The sequence below is a fragment of the Eptatretus burgeri genome, chromosome 15, assembly GCF_056783735.1.
Source record: "Eptatretus burgeri isolate ZD-2024b chromosome 15, Ebu_testis_v1, whole genome shotgun sequence".
In the NCBI taxonomy this organism is placed as follows: domain Eukaryota; kingdom Metazoa; phylum Chordata; class Myxini; order Myxiniformes; family Myxinidae; genus Eptatretus; species Eptatretus burgeri.
In genome coordinates, this window is record NC_140975.1 from 9,882,237 (window position 1) to 9,905,817 (window position 23,581).

The following is a 23,581-nucleotide window of genomic DNA, read 5'->3' on the forward strand; positions in this document are numbered from 1 at the left end:
GTTTTGCAGGTTTATCGAAATTGCTCATTTTCGTCTTTTTTCACACGACTTGAATTGAATGTTGAAAACTTTCGTGTAATTTGTTTGTTGTGAAACAAAGACCATCAGTTTTTACCAACATTAAAAAAAAAAGTGTCCAATTTTTTTGATCTCCGTTGTATTCCACTGGTAAACTTAAGACACTCCAGGAAAAATGTGAAGGTTCATTTTTTTTTTTTTTTTGTATACCTTGTCGAGGCGAATGTGAGAGCTAACACACAACTCACAGCAAGGGGGGCGTGAGACAAGAGGGGCGGGAAGGTGAAGGACAAAACAGTTTGGAACAGCGACATTTGGAGATCTGTGGAAGGGAGAGGGATGGGGTGGGGAACACAAGATGGACATTACAGTGACTTTCAGGAAGGAAAGCAGAGAATTTAAAGAAGGTGGGCTTCCGTGGATAATCGGGGGAAGAAAAGATCGAGGATTTGGATGGGGGATGATAAGAGGTGGTGGTTAACAACTGTTTTGAAGGCCTGGAGGGAAGAATGTGATTGAATAGAGTGAGGGAGTTTATTCCAAAGGTGGGAAAAAAAAAAAAAAAAGAGTGAAGGTGAGCAACGATTCATGATTTTGGTAGTTTTACCAGAAGGGGGTTGTTGGCAGACCATGAGCACCCTGCAGAAAGGTGGTGGGGACAAATCGCAAAAAGAGCAGGGGAGACGAAGCTGGAGAGGAGACGGTAGAAGACAGAAAGACCACCGACCAACCTGCATTGAGAGAGTGAGAGGCCCAAAGACAGCCTCATTGCGGGAGATGCCAATGATCTGAAATGCCTTGGTTTCCACAGCGTGAAGCCGTGAAAGGTGAGAGGCAGGAGCACCAGCCCAAAGGCGAGAGCAGTACTCCATCAGGCTGGGGACGAAAGCTTTGTAAGTGGTCAGGATTTCAGGTGGGCCGAGGAAGAACTTTGCACGACGGAGGAATCCCAGTCGGCGAGTGGCTTTAGAGGCCAGGTTTGAAATGTGGCTTTCCCAGGAAAGATCATGTCAGATCGTGAGACCCAGAAACTTGAAAGAAAGGACTTCTTCCAGAGGATTGTTGAGAAAGTGGATGGGGGTGGGAGGGGTGGTTTAAACGGTCCTTTCAGAGAGACATAGTGAGAGTGCGAGACTTGTCCGGATTGAAAGACATGTTCCACGTGTTGGACCAGTTGGCGATTTTATCCAGATCTGCAGTGAGCGAAGAAGCTGCTGCTTGCCGGTCTGAAGGATGACAGATGGTACGGCAGAGGATGGAGTCATCAGTAAAGAGATAAAGAGGATTTTCCAGACAGTCGGAGAGATCATTGATGAAAACCAGAAAAAGAACAGGGCCCAGAACGCTACCTTGAGGAACTCCAGCCTGGACATGAAGGGGGGATGAAAGAACTCCATTTAGGGCCACACCTTGACGACGACAGGAGAGGAAGTCTCCGAGCCATGAGTGGAGATGGCCTGGGATACCATAGGAAGAGAGTTTGGTGAGCAGGGCAGGGTGCCACACCGTGTCAAAAGCACGCGATATGTTCAGGGATACGGGTCGGATTTCATGTCTGGCATTGAAGACCTCCATCCATTGTTGAGAGAGCAGAAGCAGCATATCCAGGGTAAAGTGACCTGGTCTGAAACCAAATTGATGATCGGAAATCAAGCCATTGGAGAAGAGTAAGGATTTAATATCTGAAGCGATGATGGATTCCATAACCTTGCTGACTGGGAGAAGGCTAATTGGTCTGGAGCTGCAGGGATCTGTTTTTGCACCTTTTTTATGCAGGGCAGTTATGTTTGCTGATTTCCAAGCAGATGGCAGTTGACCTTGAGCAAATGAGAAGGTGAAGAGAACAGAGAAAGGGTGATCAACATCAGGTTTTTACGACACGTGGGCTGATGCCATCTGGACCGGTTGCAGAATCTGAGTCGAGGTTTGACAGCAAGCTCTCCACCTTCTCAGGAGAAAAGGACACAGAGTCCAGGGACAGTTGTGTGCGACTGGGTTAAGTGAGTAGAGAAAGTGATGGGTTTTGGACACAAGATTTAACTGCAAACACCGAGTTTAGGCATTCAGCCTTTTCACGTGCGGTATCAGCAGTGCGGCCATTTGAGGTAAGGGAGGGGATGGAAGAGGAACATACACCAGAAACAGATTTGATTAGATTCCACCAGGATTTTGAGGAGAGAGAGAGGTTTGGAAGTTCAGACGAGCTTAGAAAGATGTTGTTTTCTGGCTCTCCTGAGGGTAGACACACACTTGTTCCGAGCTTTATGGAAGGAACTGAGATTGCCCTCAGTTGGGTTGCTTTCCATGAGGCAAAGGCAAGTTGTTTCAGGACAACTGCCTCGCCACAAGCTTCAGTGAACCAAGGGCGAGAGGAAGGGTAGGACAACTGAAGACGAGAGGGGATAAATCTGTGCATGAGGGAGAGCAAGTTTCTTTGAAAGAATTCCCAGGAAGAGTTGATGTTGGAGAAAGTAGCGATAGGAGACCAGTCTATAAGTTTGATGGCTGCTCGGAGACCCTGCCAGTCAGCTTGAGTGAAATGCCAGACTCGATGGCGGTGAGGTGGTTCTGTGATAATAGCCAGAGATATGTCCACTTTGACAAGGACGTGGTCAGAAGAACCGATTGGAACGGAGGAAGAACAGCAGATATGGTCGGAGAAATTTGTCGAAATCAGATCCAGAAGAGATGGAGTACCGTTAGTTGAGATCCGGGTCGGAAACTTGACCGATTGAGTCAGTCCCAATGAGTCACAGAAAGCTTTTGCTGAAGTGCCATGAGAGGTGAGAGAGGTACCCACACCTCATCAACTGGCATGACAATTGAAGTCGCCACATACGAGGAAGAGAGACTTTGGATGAGAAGATAGAAGTTGGTTCATGTTTTCGGATAGTGAGGTGAAAATAGAGTCATCACTGTTAGGTGGACGGTACAGTACACATATAAACATGAGGTGGGAGTGGAGGGAAAACCGTAGCCAGAGGTATTCCTTGGGGTGTGGGGGAGTGAGAGCAGTGCATGGAGAGTGAGCAATAGAGTCTTTGATGAAGAGATCAACTCCTCCACCAGCACAAAACTCAAGTCTGTCATTCCGGCGAAGGGAGTCACCGGGAAGAGATACTTGGGAGTCAGACACGTCTTGGGGGAATAAAGTTTCTGTTCGGCAGATTATGTCTGGTTTGTCAGTGGCAACCTGTATGGAAAGATCTGAAAGGTTTGAGCGAAGGTCCTGGATATTTGAGGTCCACACTGTTAATGAAGAGGGAGGGGAGGAGGCTTTGGGTGCAGGGGGTGGAAGGGGAGGGGGAGCGTAGGACAAGGGACGAGGGGTGGATATAAGGAGGGTTGTTGAAAGAGTGTGGGGAATTGCAGAACAGCTAGTGGATGGGGCCGGATGACGATGAGAAAAGGCTCTGTGGTGCTTGGGGAGAGGGTGGACAAGAGAGGGGAAGAAGGAAGTTGAGGATTTAAGGAGGTGAAGTGAAGAGATGGAGGTGAGAGGACAGTGGAAGGAGGCAGCTTTGTGGATGAGAAGGGGACAACTTTGAGAAGAATGAGTAAGGGGAAGGTGAATGGTGGGAGAAAGGTGAGGGGGGAGTTTTTGAAAGAGGTGAGAGGGAGGCTTGGAGGGAAAAAGAGTGTGATGGTTGCTGTGAGAGTGAAGGGTGAGAGTTGGCACTGAAATTGGAAAAAAAAAATTGTTGATGGAAAGTAAACTTTCTGAGCAAACTTGTTTTATTTTTTTAAGTTTTAGGTCAGATATGCGATTAAACACGTTTCTTGAGGGATGCAATAAAGGCAAATTCAGAGAATGGAGTGAAGAAACACTAACAGTTGAATTTTTGAGGCAAGGTATGAAGGAAAGGTCAAATTGAGAGCAGTCTGTTTAAATAGAAGAGTAGTACATTATGATACAATAAAGAGCACCACACATGTGAAAGAGGAAAATGAAGCATTATACGAGATCGTTTTTATTATTATTATTATTATTGTTTGAGAGTTTTCATCAGATTAGGTCACGGAAGTGTTGCAGAAAAAAATCGTGAGGTCAATGGTGAAATTGGATCGATAAACGCAGGGGGCCTAAACAGATCACGTGGTACTGGGAGAAGCACTTTGCTCTGGGAGGTGTATCGTCAAAAATGAAATTATTTGTTTTAACAAAGGATTGTGTAACATTTGGAAAATGGAAGATTGAAGTAAAAATCGGAGAAGTGTGTGGTGAATTTGGACGGTAAACGCAGTGTGAATCTGCTGGGTCGATGAAAAGTACCAGGAAGAGTAGAGAGAGACACATGGTTTCAGGAGATGTGGAGATCGAAATGAAACAAGGAAGATTATTATTTTTTGATGTATTTTGGAAAAACAGGTAAGATTTGGGAATGGAAGGTTGTAGATCAGAAGAAATCGTGAAGGTAATGGTGAGAGAGGTTCAGGTCAATAGAATAAAGATAGTGTGCCAGCAGAAGGGAGACGAGGAGGATGCAGAAGAAGAAGAATAATAAGAAGAAGAAGAAGAAGAAGAAGAAGAAGAAGAAGAAGAAGAAGAAGAAGAAGAAGAAGAAGAAGAAGAAGAAGAAGAAGAATCGAGACTTGTGAGTGTGCAAGGAGAAAGGTAGTTTTTTTTATTTCAGACAAGAAATAAAGTATTGGAATTTAAAATTCTAAGCCAGATACTTATATACTATGAAGAGGAGGGAAACCGTAACCCTTCCCCCACCATAATGTGTAGACAACCTTCCCCATCATTCCTCCTGATCAAGTTTATAAATTGTTACCTCCGTAATATGTCTGTGTATTTTATAAATAATTTTAGCAAGCCCACCAAATCCCCATGTATGGCAATGGTGCATGCCCCCCCCCTCTACTCCCCCCGAAGACGGCAAAACCAGCACCTTGTCACCGTGCTCGAAGGTAAAAACTGCAGCCTATGCTGGAAACAACCTGAAACCACTCACAACCATGTATGTGGAAAGAGACTGGGCAAAGAGCCAATCTGTGCACGGTGGTGAGGTAAGAAAAGTTGAGGGGAAAGGAACAGAACGAGACGGTTGAGACCAGAAGCGCAGAATAACAGAGTTGGTTCAGTGAATCGGCACCAAGCAGATGAGGAGCGAGGAGTTCAAGAATTATAGAGCATAGCGCAGGAGAGTCGCAAGAGATGTCCTGTGGAATCCAACAAGTGGACGCCGCAGACCTGGAACGAGACTGGACTCGACGACGCCAGACAAGCTCACGCATGGCAACAGGCTATGGGGTCTTGACACGCCGCAGCAGACACACCTCTTTCCCCCCCCCAAGATCCTCTCCATCTCGCTCTCCTTCAACCCACCAATGCCAACCCCTCACAGGCATTGCATAGGGATCAGAGTTCTTTCTTCGTTGTCTTGTGACCTCACCTTGTCTGAATCTCCATGGCCTAACAATGCAAGATAATGTTTAAGCCAGTCAGATGGAATTTAGTTTATAACAAAGAAAAATTGTGATACATGTGCATTCTCCCCATTTGATTATTTATTAAACTTCTTTCTCACTACCTGTGTGTTGGCCTGATACGTGGTTCGCAATTCGACAATTAAAACCACGGTGCGAGTTCAACTCACAGCCACTATAAATTTGGCGCAAATCCTCTTTAGGAGGTTGTACAATCGCCGTACGTTTCCCCAAGGTTCGTTCGGCCCCGTTCCTGTTAAATGGGGAAATTATTGTAGGCAACCGATCTCGATAGAGGATGTATATATTGGAAACCAAAAAAAAGATCTGTTCAGCTTTCCCAGTAGAGATTGAACGGTCGCCGAGGACAATCCATCGCTAAATTGGTGATCGAGTGGGTGGAAGATTTGACCTCGTGTCAAACCCCACAGTCCACCGTTACATTGGCAATCAATATTGAGATCAGGACACTGTTCCGAATCTAGCCACCTTTGCAATATTGTTGTGGAAATTGCTCTCAGGTTGTGAATAATGCATAAAATAGAGCAGGGAGTTGATAAGTTCGTTTTCTCCATTTTGAAATATCCAAAGTTTCTGAACAGGCCTTTCGCTGGGCTGGGTTCCTGGGGTAACACTGATCGAGGATGATATCCCAGGAATAAAAGCAGTAAGTCACTTGTCTTGTGATACTTGCTCCGTCATTGTTTATGTTGATGCTTTCGTGAATTTGCTTTGAGTTGTTAAAACCTTCGTTGGTAGTACAGGGAAGAGGCTGCTCAGCAGCCCAAAAGCAGGCTTGCATCTGTTTTAAAACTCGTGTCTTTTATTTATAGAAACGTAAAGAAACACTAATTTCCAAGTAAACTATACTTTTCCTTAAAAATCACAAGAGGTTTTCCTGTTAGGGTGTCTAATATGACAAAAGGATGCATGGCTAACTAGATTTGCACATATGCACAATTTGGTCCTGACCAATTGCAATACATCACTCTGTGAGGACCTCACCATAAGTTTGTGACTGAGGAAGACAAAAATTGTAGAAAGAGTTATTGTCGAAAGAGTTGATGCTTCTCCATGCGAGCCAGCCACCACTGCAAGCCTCTTCGATGGACAATGTTGGTCCATAATAGTGTGGATCCAGAATCAGAATATAGTACACATTCTCAGAATAACAAACTCCCAGAACGCACTGGAACAGAAAAACATCTGATCATATAAAAACATTTTAAAACTTGAGACTCAAATGCAATGCAATAACATGTTTAAAACTGAACGCACAATCAAGCAATCACCTTTGATGCGGCATCGTTGTTTCCCCCCATCATAACCGGTGCCCTGGAGTTGTTGAAGTGGTGCAGCAGGTCAGGAATCACGTGTTCAGTGAGGTCCTCATCGCATCGTACGTGGATCAGGCGGCATTGTACACCATACAGCTGGTCCAACAGGAAAGACGCCTCCACCGAGCCCACCCATTCGTGTGATCCTATGAAGACTCGTTGCTTGTCCCCCAGTGCCACAAGCTCTTGCTGGATCCGCAACAGTGAGGGCACCTGAGTGCATGCACTGGGTAAACTTATTCTTGCAAACATAAATGCAGCAGGAGGCTATTAGGCTTTTTCTGCCTGGTTCAGCTCACGACACGTAAAATCAGTCAATGGGACACAAATTATAACGTAGTGTATTTTCTAAAATAAAAAGGCATGAGTGTGGTGGAAGAACAAACCCCACAATATCGATACACATGTACTGTTATACATGGACACTGCTTTTGATAACAACAACAACATGGCCACCACACCAAAACCAAATCCAGCTTGTTAAAATAATACATCAGTCCAACTCCAAAGTTACTTCCACGAAATAATTTAGAGTTAAGAAAATGGGAATGGTGAGAGGATGTTCAGACAAAAACAAAATGAAGTAATTTATCTCTAATATGCAAATAGTATATTACCTCACCTCCTCGCTCGGATCAACAACACGGCCGAACAGAACCCACGAACAAAGGGTCTGGATTGTGCGGTACCCGCAACCCCAACCACGATCGTCCACTGCATCACAACCGTAGTGGTAGAACGAGGATGGACCGTTCACTTTCGCGGATTGCACAGCATTCGTCGGCATGTCAATCCGATCAGGCCATATGCACAGCAGCATTGAGAAGATTACCATGGCCTGACTGGTTGTTGTTGTTTCACGTATTGAGAAAGTCATAGCAGCACAAACTGGAATAAAAGAACACAAGAGATTGTTAAGAAGAAAAATAGATGAGATATTAAATCATGGAATGAAAGAAAATGTCAAGGAACAGCAAATAAAAAAGAAAACTGGAATTGCTTTCTCCAGCGATGCTGAACACAAAACGTGACTGCACAGTACATAAGAACATACACGTGTAATATGCAACCTTATCCAAACAAGATATTCTAGTTTGGTTTTTTTTAAATTAAATTTCTGAAATTTGTATAATTTGTTTTTCACTTGAAAGTTGTGGGTTACGATGAGTAAATATAGGTTGAAAAGTCTGATTGAATGAAATTTAATCCCAGGCTATAAGGTAACAAAAGGTAAAAATTTTGAAAAGGAATGCAGACTTTCTCTCTCTCTCGTGTGTGTGTGTGTGTGTGTGTGTGTGTGTGTGTGTGTGTGTGTGTGTGTGTGTGTGTGTGTGTGTGTGTGTGTGTGTGTGTGTGTGTGTGTGTGTGTGTGTGTGTGTGTGTGTGTGTGTGTGTGTGTGTGTGTGTGTGTGTGTGTGTGTACGCGTTAGGGTTATATATAAATTTATATATATACTAGCGATACCGTGCACATGCACAAGATAGCAGTACAACATAGCTCGGAGCAGACGACAGGCCGTACAGGAGAATGACAAAAATATGCATTGTGCAAAATGCAAGTGGTACTATGGAACGCCAAGACTTCCCAAACATTGTCGCATGTCCGCAAAGTGCCACAGAAATTTCAGAGGGATCGTGTGATGGCGAGCCGAGTTTTTAGTGTGCAAGCTTGGTTATATAAGAGATATAATTTATATACATATATATATATATATATATATATATATATATATATATATCTTCTTCTTCTTCTTCTTCTTTCAGCTGCTCCCATTACGGGTCGCCACAGCGGATCATCCGTATGATCCGCATAGTGATGTGGCACATGTTTTATGCCAGATGCCCTTCCTGACCAATTGACCTGATTAACCACACTGTTTCAACTACCGGGGAACCACACCCTCGGTACACCTTGCCCGAACCGGATCACTCCACCAACTACGGTAGAGTACCAACTACCAACTCCAGATCGGATGCAGCCAACCAGAACTGCCAAGAACGTACCAGCTGGAATGAACAGATTATCAGAGATAAAGACCTGGATTAAACTCAGATCCGAATCATGCTGGAGCAATGAAAGAAAAGACAAAAACGAACTGGGAACATTTCTACAATAATTTATTTACAATCAACTTACAAAAGGACACAGAGCACACTTATCGTAAAAAAAACAGGCAAGATTTACAATGATCAAAGCACTTATACAGTATGACTTACGAGACGGCGCCACACACTCAGACTAAATAAACCCAGATGAATGGCAAGGACTTTTGTAGCCAGGGAGGGAGTGAGCTGAGGTCGCAGTTCTTTTGGTACCTGAGTTTCGAGAAAAGAGATGCTCCGTGGTGCGGCACCACACAATGGTCGCGCACCTCAAAGCCACACGTGTAGAGTTCATGTGTGCGTGGAGGACCCATGTGGAGAGCGTGGAGTCCAAGGTATTGTTGTGGTTACCAAATTCGCAAACCACCATTCAGGTCCCTTAGGTGAGATATCTCGGTAAGTACATGTGTAGTTAGGCCCAAACCCGTTGTCTAGTGGGAATACATGTCATTTATGCGTGCTGCGACTCTTCAGGATAGCCGTTTTTCTTTTACTATCTTTAATTTGGACCAACCGCCATTGTTACCACCACCAACCACCGCTTCACCACAACCGCCACGACCTTCACGTCACACCTCGCAACCGTCGCATCGCCACAGTTCTTGCGCCGCCTGTGGGTACCGGTGTTGGACTCGTGCAGGGCGCGCGCCGAACAGCGTGTACAAAATCACGGATTTTGTGCTTCAAAAACGGATCAAAAACGACACACGCCCACTTTTTGCCGTCCAATCGGTGAGCGAGGGGCGAATTGGCCCCGCCCCCAGGACGTTGGAGGGCGATCGATATATGCAAATTTATGGATCAAAAAGCATTCACGCCCACTTTTTCTCGGGCCAATGGGGAGCGAGGTGAAAGGTCGAAGGGAGGGGGTCAAAGATGAGAGGGCGAAGCTACGGGGCTGATAAAAGCGACCGTGTTCGTCAGTCCAGAGAGTAGGAGAGTCGAGAGGGAACAGAGAGTCAAGACTTCGCGGGCGGTGGAGTTGGCAAGAAGGAGCTGGTCGTCGTGTGCGTTGGAGTCGGAACGGAGGGGACGGAGCTGTGGAGAGGCGGCGAGGGCAGATGAGGGGGTGCTCGCGTCGTGCAGGGAGCTGCACCCCAGGGAGGCCGACAGCGCGACCTGGCCGAGGTGGAGACGCTCGTTGCGGGGCAATAAAAATCCTCTATACCCCGAGCATCAGCAACCCCCTCCTGTTTCCCCCCCCCGCGCTGAGATAGTGCGACCAAGGGGGCCCCTTTCCCACCCCCTACCAGACACTGCCCGCGAGGCCCGCGGAGTTGAGGCACCATCGCCGCTCCGCGTCTCATCACCAGACGGGTAGGCCCGACCCGGTCTCGGCCTCAGGCCCGCCTCATCCTTGAGGGTATTCTTTTCCTTGGTTTTGGGTATGTGTTGTCGGCGCCGTCTGTGAAGTAAAATTGTATAAGTGTTGCCGTGTGCTCGTGTAATCGGTATTAGATCTGCATTGTCGCATTTGCTTTTTGTGTAAATTGAATTGTGTTTTTCTTTTCTGTGTGCATTTGGTGGAATTGAATATGTGTGCTTTCCGTTCGTCGCGAATAAATGTGCTTTGTGTCGAACTGTTTCCCGCTTCGCTTCGTCATTTCCTTCATTGAATCCTCATCTTGCTTCACGTAAAGGGTTGGTAGTGGGCTGAATACGCCCGATAATTAATCGAACCGTCGAGGTCGACGAATAACACCGCTCGGTTATCCCGATAGTACGGAACGGAGCAACCCTATCCCACGCGGGGGCTGATTGGCTCGATCGCGGTGAGACCGAAAGGTCCACCCGTGACTGGTTCCCGGCGTTAGTCCGAGAGGGTCACGACTGGATTGTCCGTCCGGTGGGCGACGTGCCGCGATTCGAGTTACGTGGCCGTCAGCACGCCGGCGGGCGCGAATCCGCAACACTGGTGTCAGGTCGTGCGATACAAATTCATCGCCCTCCTCGCGGCACTGGTATCGAAGAACAGGAAAACGGGCTCTCCTGTCTCCGGCTAAATTCACGGGAATCGGTCCAGGGGTGAGAGAAGCGACCCCCGATTCCCTCCAAATTACGAGCGAGCGAAATTAACCCTTCACGAGAAGCAAGATGGCGTCTCAAGGCGAGCGGGAGCCGGGGGTATTAGAAATGGATGTAGAATGTGTAGAATCCATGGTCCAGGATGGAATCCCCGAGCAGGAAATGTTGATTGTGCAGGAACACGGACTCGCCCAACTGAACCCAGAGCCCGAAATGGGTGCGGCAGCGGCCGCGGTGTATGACACCTCCCCCCCCCTCTCCACCAAAACCCTTCCCCAACCCTGGCCGAAACGGCTCAGCTGAGTGCATCCAACATGGCCCAGCTATGCGCCATGCTGGCGGCAATGAACGAAAAGATGAATGCGGAAATGATCGAAAAAATGGATGCGAATATGAAAAACGAAATGAAAGGCATGAACGAAAAGATGGATACAAACACAAATGAAATGAAAAACGAAATGAAAGGCATGAACGAAAAGATGGATACAAACACAAATGAAATGAAAAACGAAATGAAAGGCATGAACGAAAAGATGGATACAAACACAAATGAAATGAAAAACGAAATGAAAGGCATGAACGAAAAGATGGATACAAACACAAATGAAATGAAAAACGAAATGAACAAGCAAATAAACGGAATGGAAGCAAACATGAGAGAAGAAATGAAAGAGCTACGGGGTGAGACGCAGAACATGGGCCGATGCCTGCAGGCGGGCATGAAGGCCGTGACCAGGGAGCTGGGAATGGCGACTCCACGTGTGGGAGCAAACGAGCTGGAAGGGGGTGCAACGGCTGACAGGCCCGCGGTGGAGGCGGGTGAAAAAATAATTCAGGGGGCGTGTTGGGCGAGGGTCGTGACAGGAATCGACGGTGACCAAAAGGGAAAAATTAAATGGGGAGACCAAAACGTGTGAGACGAGACACGAGGTGACGACAACGGAAATAATAGTGGAGACAAGGGAGGTAAAGGGTGAAGAGTTGGCAGTGACGGTAGCCGGGAAGGGAACGATAGAGGAGAGACTGCACGGTGAGGACGGGGTAAGTGACGCACACACGGAGGTAGTGGAGGATAATGGGGGTGAGCTGGCGGACTGGGTAGAGACCCAGTGCGAGCACCTGGATGGCCTCCTCCAGGAACGAGGGGAGGGAGTATTCCCCCTTGAGGCGAGTCACGACCAGGTGAGTTCGGTCGTGCTTTGCGAGGTTGAGGGGACGAGTGCTGTGGACAGGTGCACGGAGAGCTTGGGGGGTATAGAGGCCCCGGAGACCCTTGTGGGGACACAAATCCCCAGTGTGGTTGTCCCTGTGTGTGTGGTGCAAGGTGTGAGTGCAGCCCCGTGTGTGAGTGGTGTGGTGGCGATGGTGCCAGAGTACGTGCTTCCCAGCACGCCGTGCGTGGAAGAGGCCGTGTGTGTGAGTGAAACGGCCAGTGTGGATGAGGAACCGCGGTTGAGTGCCCCCGCGCGAGTGAATGGGGCACCACGAGTAAGTAGTATGGTTTGTGTGAGTAGTGAGGCACGCGTGAGTGAACGGCCGTGTACAAGGTCGCTGTGTGCAAGGGAGACCGTGTGTGTGAGAGAGCGGTATGTAAGGGAGATGTCGGTTGGCATGCGGGAGCACGCAGCCGCGTCTCCCGGTGTGAATGTGATGGAGTGGACTGTGTGCGTCGTAACACGCAGGTATGCGTGTGTGGAATGGAGACGGCGACGACGACGACATGTAAGGAAAGAAGCCGAGTAGCGGCTGTAGCTATTTCGGGGACCGTGCCGGGTTCACCCAGCCGCGAGCACGAGGTTCGTGCTGTGCAACGCACGAGACCACCACGTGCTCGCTTGCGAGAGTGAAGTCCCGGTCCGGAAACGCCAGCGGTGGATTTGCCGATCCCGCGGACGGACAAAGTTTAGGCAGGATGACGGATTTGGACCGGACGGGTTCTCCACGCGATCGTGTGTGTTAAGCTCCAACGGGCAAAGCACATGTGTTCGCGTGGGGAACCCCTCGAGACGTGGGGCTTGTGTTTTTTTTTATGCGCACGGTGACGTCATGGCTGCACGTGTGGTTGGAATCCGGCAGGAGGGGTATCCCGGCCGGATGGTACCGTCCAAGGAGGGACGAGGTACACGTGCAGCTGCATGACGTCACGGGCAGGTGCAAAGTGCGCGAGTTGCCGCGCTGGTGATGCGCATGAAAAAAAAAAAAAAAAGCAAGCCTCACTTTCGGGTGCACAGGATTCCTGGGCAAGGGGTGGAAGACCCCCTTGGCCTGGGCACAGGATGAAAACTAGTTAGGGGGAAGGGTTAGCTTAGCTAGACCGACTTCATGGGGCAGGGGTAAGTCCTCATGGAGTCCGTGGAATGGATTAGTTAGAGGGATTGTAGCCAGATTTAGGTGGGGAAATAAAATGATTTATTTCGGAGACAGTGACAGACTTGTGGATGTGTAGAGGGGATGTAGCTTAGCTACGTAGGTTAAAAGGAACGTGCTGTAGTTTAAGGGACGACGTGGGAGCACGAGTTAGTTAGGGGATGTAGTTAGGAGGATGGCAGAGTTCAGTGGTGTGTGTGTTGAAGAGTTGTGAGGTGAGTACATGGTGAGTGAGTGAGGCCAGCGGGTCTGTGTGAATGGAGCGAATGGGGAATGCATGGTGCGATGAGTGATTGGGGGGAGGAGTGACTCCCGCCCAAGGGACCCCGGGGTCAGAGTAAAGTGAGTTAGCTGGGTTAGTCAAATTGAAAATGGAGGTCGTTTTGCTGTTGGTGGGAAAGTAGGCTCGAGACCCATTTGGAGGGGTGCAGGAGCCCTGTTGACGGGCTTGGGAGCGTGGCTGCGAAAGGTGAGTATCGCTGAGTGGGTACCCCGGGCACCAGGCTAGTCGGCCGCGGTAGGCCATGGGCCCATGGGGGGCCGGGATAGAGTAGTGGGCACGGGTGCGCCTGCTTGGTGCGGGGGCCCGGGGCGCCATTAGCTGCGTGGGCAGTGTTGTGGGCACGGGTGACCCTCGGAAAGGGGCCCGGGAGGCCGGCCTGCCACGTGTGCGTTTCAGGGGAGGTGCCATGGGGGGCACTCCCCGGTGTTAGGGAGCTGGTAGGCTCGGAGGCGGTGTAGTGCCCGGGGGTGCCATAGCGGGAGATTCGGCAGAGGGTCGTGCCTGCCAAAGGGAGCCACGTGTCCCAGCCAGGAGACCGTGTGAGGGCACGGAGAGAAAATTGGGGGGCGAGGCCCGAAATTGTGAGGACACCAACACAGGCGACGGGAATCTGGGTTTATAGAACCAATAGTTTAAGCAAGAGGCGCTTGTTGAAAGCCCCGGGGTAGTTTAACAGTTAAATGGTTAGGGTAGATTAGGAGATGTACCCCTCCGCACCATCCATACCCTCGCTGTCGTTGTGGGCCGCTGGACCCACTTGGTGTTAAGATCGCCGAACTCTGGGGAGGCCATTCTGAGGCTTCGTTGGGCCTCGACACAGGACGCTAGCTCTCCCTTATTCCCCTCCGGGAAGGGAACGTAGGGGTTGGGAGTAGGCTAGGTGACAGGAGAGGTTAGCGGAACAAGGACGATAAAGGGGGTTAGGGGACGATTTATAGTGGGGAAGTAAAAATAAAAACAACAAAAAAATAAGTTGGGGCTAAATTGGGGTTTGACAAATTAAGGGAGTGGGTATGTACAGTGACAGGCAAAGGCGATAGGTTGGGAGGGAGACAGGTAGGTAGGTCCGAGCCCGCCTTCCAAGTGGCCAGCACCACCGCACTCCCTCCACCAACCTCCATTGAACGGCAAAGGCTGGCCAACTTCATCGGCTGGCCGTGTTTTGCTTCAAGGCGGAGGCCGGCCAACTTCATCGGCAGCTGTGTGCTGCAAGGCCTGTGCCGGCCAGTTCATCTGCTGGCTGTTTTTCTTCGAGGCCTGTGCCGGCCAGTTCGTCTGCCGGCTGTGTTTGCCTGCAGCGGCCTTCTTCTGCGGGCTGTGTTTGCCTGCTGCCTTTGCCATGCCATGCCCACTGCCCACGTTCACCAGCCCCGTTCAATTTTTGCTTTGCCCCCCCCCCTGTTCATTTCCATGTGCGCCAGGATCAGAAAGCAACAGTTTGCAAGCTGCGAGAACTGCCCTGTTGGCGGCTACAACACGGGCCTGCAGTGGCGGCCCGTGCACCGTGTTTGTGTCCATCCATCCATTTGTTGTGCTCATTGCGTGTGCCACTTGAGCTGGCACGGAGACTGCATTTGTGCAGCCCATGCACCGTTGTGGTTCACTGAGTTCGATTCAAACCATCCATCCATCCATTCGTTGTGTTCATTGCGTGTGCCACTTGAGCTGGCACGGAGACTGCGTTTGTGCAGCCCAAGCACCGTTGTGGTTCACTGAGTTCAGTTCAAAAGGGAAGGCCTTGGACTGCGTGTGAGCAGCCAGCCACGTTCCCTGTCGCCTGCATTGTTTTGAGCCAGAGACTGCATGCGAGCAGCCTGGCTCCCTGCTAACTGCTTTTCTTTTGCAGAGTTCAATGATCCTGGGCCATGGTTTAGTGTAAAATTTGTAAGTTAAGGTTAAGATGTACTGTACATATGAGTGCGCCCCCGGCATGTCTGTCTAGCGCCGGCAATTTTATTTAAGTCGTCCGTGTGAGTGAGTTTGTTTAGGTAGTTACGCAGCCCTCAGGTTATTTATTTTGGGAACACGAATACCATGAATGTCGCACTCAGGGATCCGTAGGTAAAATGTACTAGGGGAAAACTACACATGATGGCACACGAAAATTTGACGACTCGGGACGAGTCTGTAAAAAGGGGAGGGGGTAGTGTTGTGGTTACCAAATTCGCAAACCACCATTCAGGTCCCTTAGGTGAGATATCTCGGTAAGTACATGTGTAGTTAGGCCCAAACCCATTGTCTAGTGGGAATACATGTCATTTATGCGTGCTGCGACTCTTCAGGATAGCCGTTTTTCTTTTACTATCTTGAATTTGGACCAACCGCCATTGTTACCACCACCAACCACCGCTTCACCACAACCGCCACGACCTTCACGTCACACCTCGCAACCGTCGCATCGCCACCGTTCTTGCGTCGCCTGTGGGTACCGGTGTTGGACTCGTGCAGGGCGCGCGCCGAACAGCGTGTACAAAATCACGGATTTTGTGCTTCAAAAACGGATCAAAAACGACACACGCCCACTTTTTGCCGTCCAATCGGTGAGCGAGGGGCGAATTGGCCCCGCCCCCAGGGCGTTGGAGGGCGATCGATATATGCAAATTTATGGATCAAAAAGCATTCACGCCCACTTTTTCTCGGGCCAATTGCGAGCGAGGTGAAAGGTCGAAGGGAGGGGGTCAAAGATGAGAGGGCGAAGCTACGGGGCTGATAAAAGCGACCGTGTTCGTCAGTCCAGAGAGTAGGAGAGTCGAGAGGGAACAGAGAGTCAAGACTTCGCGGGCAGTGGAGTTGGCAAGAAGGAGCTGGTCGTCGTGTGCGTTGGAGTCGGAACGGAGGGGACGGAGCTGTGGAGAGGCGGCGAGGGCAGACGAGGGGGTGCTCGCGTCGTGCAGGGAGCTGCACCCCAGGGAGGCCGACAGCGCGACCTGGCCGAGGTGGAGACGCTCGTTGCGGGGCAATAAAAATCCTCTATACCCCGAGCATCAGCAACCCCTCCTGTTTCCCCCCGCGCTGAGATAGTGCGACCAAGGGGGCCCCTTTCCCACCCCCTACCAGACACTGCCCGCGAGGCCCGCGGAGTTGAGGCACCATCGCCGCTCCGCGTCTCATCACCAGACGGGTAGGCCCGACCCGGTCTCGGCCTCAGGCCCGCCTCATCCTTGAGGGTATTCTTTTCCTTGGTTTTGGGTATGTGTTGTCGGCGCCGTCTGTGAAGTAAAATTGTATAAGTGTTGCCGTGTGCTCGTGTAATCGGTATTAGATCTGCATTGTCGCATTTGCTTTTTGTGTAAATTGAATTGTGTTTTTCTTTTCTGTGTGCTTTTGGTGGAATTGAATATGTGTGCTTTCCGTTCGTCGCGAATAAATGTGCTTTGTGTCGAACTGTTTCCCGCTTCGCTTCGTCATTTCCTTCATTGAATCCTCATCTTGCTTCACGTAAAGGGTTGGTAGTGGGCTGAATACGCCCGATAATTAATCGATCCGTCGAGGTCGACGATAACACCGCTCGGTTATCCCGATAGTACGGAACGGGTCGCTTAAGTGGCCCGTGTCCGAAGTCGACCTGCGGCGAGGTGCGATCGCCCGGTCTACCCTCCGCGTGGGTACTTAGGTAGGTCGAATTTGGCGAGCAACCCTATCCCACGCGGGGGCTGATTGGCTCGATCGCGGTGAGACCGAAAGGTCCACCCGTGACTGGTTCCCGGCGTTAGTCCGAGAGGGTCACGACTGGATTGTCCGTCCGGTGGGCGACGTGCCGCGATTCGAGTTACGTGGCCGTCAGCACGCCGGCGGGCGCGAATCCGCAACAGTATGAACGGGGCTTCAAAGTGTGAAAGAGCAGGTGGAGTTCCCAACGCTTGATGTCATAGGGTAGACCAGTCACAGTGTGCAAACATTTCTTGGCTCCACGATTACCAAGCTTACCAAGAGCTGCTTACCAAACTCTTTCCACAAGCGATTCCAATCGGTTTTAATCGCCGAGTTCCATCGGCCCGATTATCCCATTACTCCGGCAATGGCTGCTAATTTCCCACAACATGCGACACGCTCAGTCAATGGAGAAATGACACGAATGACCTGACCACATTCAACAAATGGAGATATTTATTACAGATAATGGGGAAAGTTAGGGAGCACGTCAGGGCAGAGTTATCCAACTACTGAAGAAGCAATGCAAGTATATACAGCGAAGACCCTTAAACAACTCACTACTTGCCGGACTGGCACCAGAAACACACCCACACACACTGACAGAAGAATGAGACCCTGTGAGTCTTTAATGGGTTCTCCAGCCAAGGAGAACAGTCCAGCTACGAGTCAGCGCTGCAGGCGACCTGGCCGCGAGCGCGCGGCTGGACTTCCTCATCTTTCTGGGACTCTGGTACCCTCGTCAAACCGGCACGTTGGAACCCAAACACAAGGGACTGCTTGAGGGCTGCAGCGGACCACGGAGCCAGGCAGAGAGTGGCGACAAGAAAGCTGAGGAACCAGGATCAGGATGACGAAAAAGAGCTCCAAAGCCGTCGCGGACTCCACCTCTTATCGGCCCCCTCCCGTGCCAACGACCACTCCTCTTTTCCTCACTCGCTTTTCCATTGGACATGAAACATCGTGCTTTTCCTTGTCCGCCCCCCGATTGGACAGGCACACGGTGGGCGGGGCGCTCCCACCCCTCTGGACGAAATCTCCAACGGAGGTGTTTGTCGCTCCGCCCACCGCCTCACCTCCGACCGCATGTTTAATGGCAATCGCCTCGAGTCGGAGGAGAGGCGGGGAAGACGCCTACTCCCTGCCGATTGGCCACGGAAGGACGCCATGCCTGTGCTACACTCCGCCCACGCGCGAGCCTGAAAAATGCCTCAGCACCAGTTCCAGGTTGGGAGCAAGAATGGCGCCATTGTAGTCGCCGTTGTTGTGTTGTTGTTGTTGTTGGTGGGATATCTTAAAAACAATCGTAGCGCTTTCACATATAATGACCCATTTGACTAGGGAAAGGGCTATCTATAAAACACGTACTTATCGAGATAACTGATCTATAGGACCTGAATGTCTGTGTGCTCATGGCTTCCAGATTCGCAACAAAATATATAATTTGTTTTGAGTTGTTGAAATCTCTGATCATGCAGGTAAGATTCTACTTAACAGCCCAAAGCAGGCTTGTCTCTTTTAAAACTGGTGAGACTTTGTTATATTTATTAATATAAACGTTAACACTAATTTACAAGTAAACTCAATCCTTTTACTGAAAACCTGCAAAAGGTTATCCTGTTATGGTGATTGATATGACACAAGGACGCATGGCTAACTTGGCTTGCACATAACCACAATTTTGTCCTGGCTAATTGCAATACATTGCTTTGATATTAGAAGTGCGACGTCCTTGAGCACAGCAAGCTCAGCAATGGAATGTTCCTGACAAAGGCTTTCTTCAAACCTGAACTCTGACTTTGTCATAATTCTTACCTTCAGGGTGCAAAGAGGCATTTTCAGTAAAGATTTGAACAAAACAAGAGCAGTTGAATTATACTTATAAAATTATTACATTATTCTTAAATTATTAATAATAGAATATTTTCAATGCTACAGTATATTATCAATACAATATTAATAATTATATTAACAATTAAAACTACGAGCAGTGATGCAAGGGCCCAAGCATCCCTTGTCCAATACAAGGCAATTTCAAATCACGTAACCTATGACATCATCATGAACAGCATATATATTCCCAAGGGGTACTCGATGATATGTGCCAAGTTTCACATCAATCGGTTGAACGCAATTGAAGAAGCAGATTAAAATGTTAACCTTTAATCTAACATGGCAGCCAAACCACTTCACTGATGACATCTTCTAAAACTTTTTTTGCACCATGGATAGTCGGTCATAACCTGACAAGAATCAAATCGATAGCATTTACTTTTTTGGAGAAGAAGATTTTTGAAGTTTTCAGTTAAATCCAAGACGCTACAGCTGGAACAAAAATTTGGCGGAAAGAATAATAATAAAATACCGATAACAATAGAAGACCAAGCATTTGTGTGCTTGGTCCCCAAATAATATTAATTATATTAAATAATTAATATATTTTATTAGAATTATTCAATGTAATATTTTTTTAACTTGTTGAATTATATTAAACAACAAATCATTTGATCAACAAAACAAATTCAGGATCAAATCAAAATGCAAAAGCTATACTACCCCATGACCGTTTTGGTTTTGAATACGAGTAAACCTCTTTCTTCCGTCAATGCAACTGTGAACACCTACCCCAAGTTTGTGACTAAGGAAAACAAAAATTATGGAAAGAGTTATTAGCGAACAGAGTGATGTCCGTCCATGTGAGCCAGCCGCCAAGACAAGCCTATTCCATGGACAACGGTGGCCCATAATAGTGTGGCTCGAGAATGAAAAGAAAGTCCGTATTATTGCAATGACAAACTCCCAGTACAACCTGGAACAGACCAACGTCCCATGATATAACAGGAAAGGCACTCAGTACAGCGCATACCTCCACCACATAACGGCTGATCCACAAGAACATATCGGGCCCAATACATTTTTGAAATATCATGCTATACATGACTATATCGTTTTTGGCCCAATCTCTCAATGGTGAAGAATCACTTAAAAAAATTAAATAACCCTCGAATACAAATTCGGATTCAGATCTTCACCAACATCGAATCAATTCGGCCTTGAGACACTCAACATGTCCACCAAGTTTCATCCGAATCCATCCACAACTTTTTGAGATATCGTGTTATCTATTGGTTTAACTCTTATCTCTCAAGGGTGAAAAATCAATTAAAAATTATCAGAACTGGATCCAGATTTGGATCTTCACCAAAATCGTCCTTGTCCCACACCAAATGTGTCCACCAAGTTTCGTCCGAATCCATACACAATTTGAGATATCATGCTGTATATCGTTTTTAGCCCAATCTCTCAATGGTGAAGAATCACTTTAAAAATCGTAGTAGTCAGATCCGGATCCAGATCTTCACCAAAATCTAATGAGTTTGTCCTTGTCACACACCGAACCCGTCCACAAAATTTCATCCAGATCCGTCCACAACTTTTTGAGATATCCTGCACACAAACAAAACAAACAGACAAAAAGGGGTGAAAACATAATCTCTTTCACCTTCGGTAGCAGAAGTAATAAAACAAGAAAAAAAGCAAAGATTTTGTGTGGCGGATATTCAAAAGACGTTTGATGTTTGTGTAGTTTTGTGTGGTGTATCTTGTGTGTCGTTTGTGTACCGGTTTTTCCGTAATTAATAAAATACAGAACTAGAACTGCCACTTTATAACTGCTGGCAGTGATGACCAGGTACCAAGACATCCCGCTTTGATGAAACCTCACTTTGACTGTACACCTGACCCTGACCCATGACATTTAAAAAAATTATTATTCATTATTCAATTGAATTCAGAATGGGATTAAAACAACTTAAATTCAAATCAAATGGAAGACCAAATAAGTACAGTCCTGCATTGGAGTAATCAGATGGAACCCAAACAAGGAAAAAGTAAAGATGAAGTCATCAGGAGGAACCTGGATAGCATTCGCATTTTCGCTGCGACTACTCTACTCTGAAACCCATCCAGGCACAGCAAAGTAATAAGCCTGATTAAAAAATAAAAATAAAAAGAACCCAGATCAAAAAAATTAAATAATTTTGGCTGCCAGACCATGTGTCTGATCAAGTTGAAATTTAAAACATGTATTCCCTATCAATACCAGAACATAATTTTGAAGTTTCACATCAATTAAGAAGTTCCAGAGAAAATATTATTTAATATTTTTCTTCAATCCAATATGGCTACCAAAATCATGTGACCTATCAAATATTCCTTAACAAACTTGTGCACCCATGGCTTGGGAAACATTTATGTGAAGTTTCCCTTCGATCTGTTCTGGAGAATATTTTTATAGGCTTTAGGGTAAATCCAATAGGGCTGCCTATGTGACCTATGACATCATGTGTGTGAAAGTTTTGTTCCTCATGGATTGGCAGTCATACGTGTAAAGTTTCACCTCGATCTGTTCAGCCACTTCAGAAAAGAAGATTTTAAAAAATATATTTAAAACAATATGGCTGCCGAATCATGTAACCGATGACATGAATTTTTTTTTTTCAGTGGACCATTTTATTCATAGATGATCCCCAAAAATTTTCACACTGATCAGATGTATCGTTCTTCATATGCAATTTTGACGTCATAACAAAGTCACCTATGACATCATAAAAAAAACTCACATATTCCCCACGATGAGTACTTCATATGTGCCAAGTTTCAATTTTTACCTTGGTGCGGTTTCAGAGATGGGTCCAAAGTTTTTTCCGTTTTTCCAATATGGCTGCCACACCACGTGACCTTTAAAATCATAATTATCATTAAAACATTCGACATGAGTAGTCGCACCAATGGTGAAAATTACGTCTCAATCAGATTGTGGAGAAAAATACAAAAGCTCTGTGCGGACAAACAGACAAACAAACAGTCATAGACTGGTACTTACGAAATCGTCAACTTGACCTCGACCTTGTCTAATAAAAGCTGTCTCTAGAGAAGGTATCGACGCAAACCAGAAGTTTCTACGATGATTCTGTACCAAACCATCAAAAATCGAATGTTTGACCTCACTGTGACCTTGACCTTACACCGATTTTGACCAAAATCTAATCAGCACGAGCCATCACCCTCCTGAATCACGTGGTGTAATTTCACAAATTGGGAACTTCTTCCGTTCGAGTTATCATGCCGACAAACAAACACACAAACAAACAAACACACGAACAGAGGACGGAAGTCATCAATATACTTACAAAATCAAACGGACCCGAATGCAATACCCTCTCCTTCCGCGAGGATAATAAAATAGAATGAAAAAGCCAACAAACTTCCTGGCGATTGCATGATGTAAATTGAGATTTCAATGCAATTGAATAACTATTGTATTTGGTTTAAAAACTGAACACACAATCAATATATATATATATATATCTATATCTATATCTATATCTATATCTCTCTCTCTCTCTCTCTCTCTCTCTCTCTCTCTCTCTCTCTCTCTCTCTCTCTCTCTCTCTCTCTCTCTCTCTCTCTATCTCTATCTCTATCTCGATATCTCTTTATCTCTCTATCTCTCTATCTCTCTATATATCTCTCTATATATCTCTCTATATATCTCTCTATATATCTCTCTATATATCTCTCTATATATCTCTCTATATATCTCTCTATATATCTCTCTATATATCTCTCTATATATCTCTCTATATATCTCTCTATATATCTCTCTATATATCTCTCTATATATCTCTCTATATATCTCTCTATATATCTCTCTATATATCTCTCTATATATCTCTCTATATATCTCTCTATATATCTATATATCTCTCTATATATCTCTCTATATATCTCTCTATATATCTCTCTATATATCTCTCTATATATCTCTCTATATATCTCTCTATATATCTCTATCTCTATCTCTATATATCTCTCTATATATCTATCTCTATATCTATATCTCTATATCTCTATATCTCTATATATCTCTCTATATATCTCTCTATATATCTCTCTATATATCTCTCTATATATCTCTCTATATATCTCTCTATATATCTCTCTATATATCTCTCTATATATCTCTCTATATATCTCTCTATATATCTCTCTATATATCTCTCTATATATCTCTCTATATATCTCTCTATATATCTCTCTATATATCTCTCTATATATCTCTATCTCTATCTCTATCTCTATCTCTATCTCTATCTCTATCTCTATATATCTATCTATCTATCTATATATCTCTATATCTCTATATCTATATATAGCTATCTATATATCTCTCTATATATCTCTCTATATATCTCTCTATATATCTCTCTATATATCTCTCTATATATCTCTCTATATATCTCTCTATATATCTCTCCATATATCTCTCCATATATCTCTCTATATATCTCTCTATATATCT

The 23,581-nt window shown here is 46.6% G+C and overlaps 1 protein-coding gene and 1 pseudogene across 2 annotated transcripts; both read right to left on the reverse strand.

The window, feature by feature from the left end:
* Window positions 1–201: 201 nt before the first annotated feature.
* On the reverse strand, window positions 202–9,201 carry LOC147011469 (ufm1-specific protease 1-like). 2 transcript variants are annotated; one of them, XM_085857572.1, is made up of 4 exons: window positions 7,411–7,669; window positions 6,744–7,001; window positions 6,457–6,640; window positions 202–5,437 (listed from the first exon to the last, which is right to left on the reverse strand). In XM_085857572.1, exons 1-4 carry the CDS (start codon window positions 7,663–7,665, stop codon window positions 5,364–5,366), a joined length of 771 nt encoding a protein of 256 aa, XP_085713698.1. In that variant the 5' UTR covers window positions 7,666–7,669; the 3' UTR covers window positions 202–5,363. The 2 variants fall into 2 exon arrangements, with proteins under 2 accessions (XP_085713698.1, XP_085713699.1); XM_085857573.1 differs by lacking the exon at window positions 202–5,437 and adding an exon at window positions 9,105–9,201 and having other exon boundaries at window positions 6,257–6,657; window positions 7,411–7,676.
* An 8,758-nt stretch (window positions 9,202–17,959) lies between these two features.
* Window positions 17,960–23,581, reverse strand: part of LOC147011470 (ufm1-specific protease 1-like) — a 32,188-nt pseudogene continuing 26,566 nt past the window's right edge.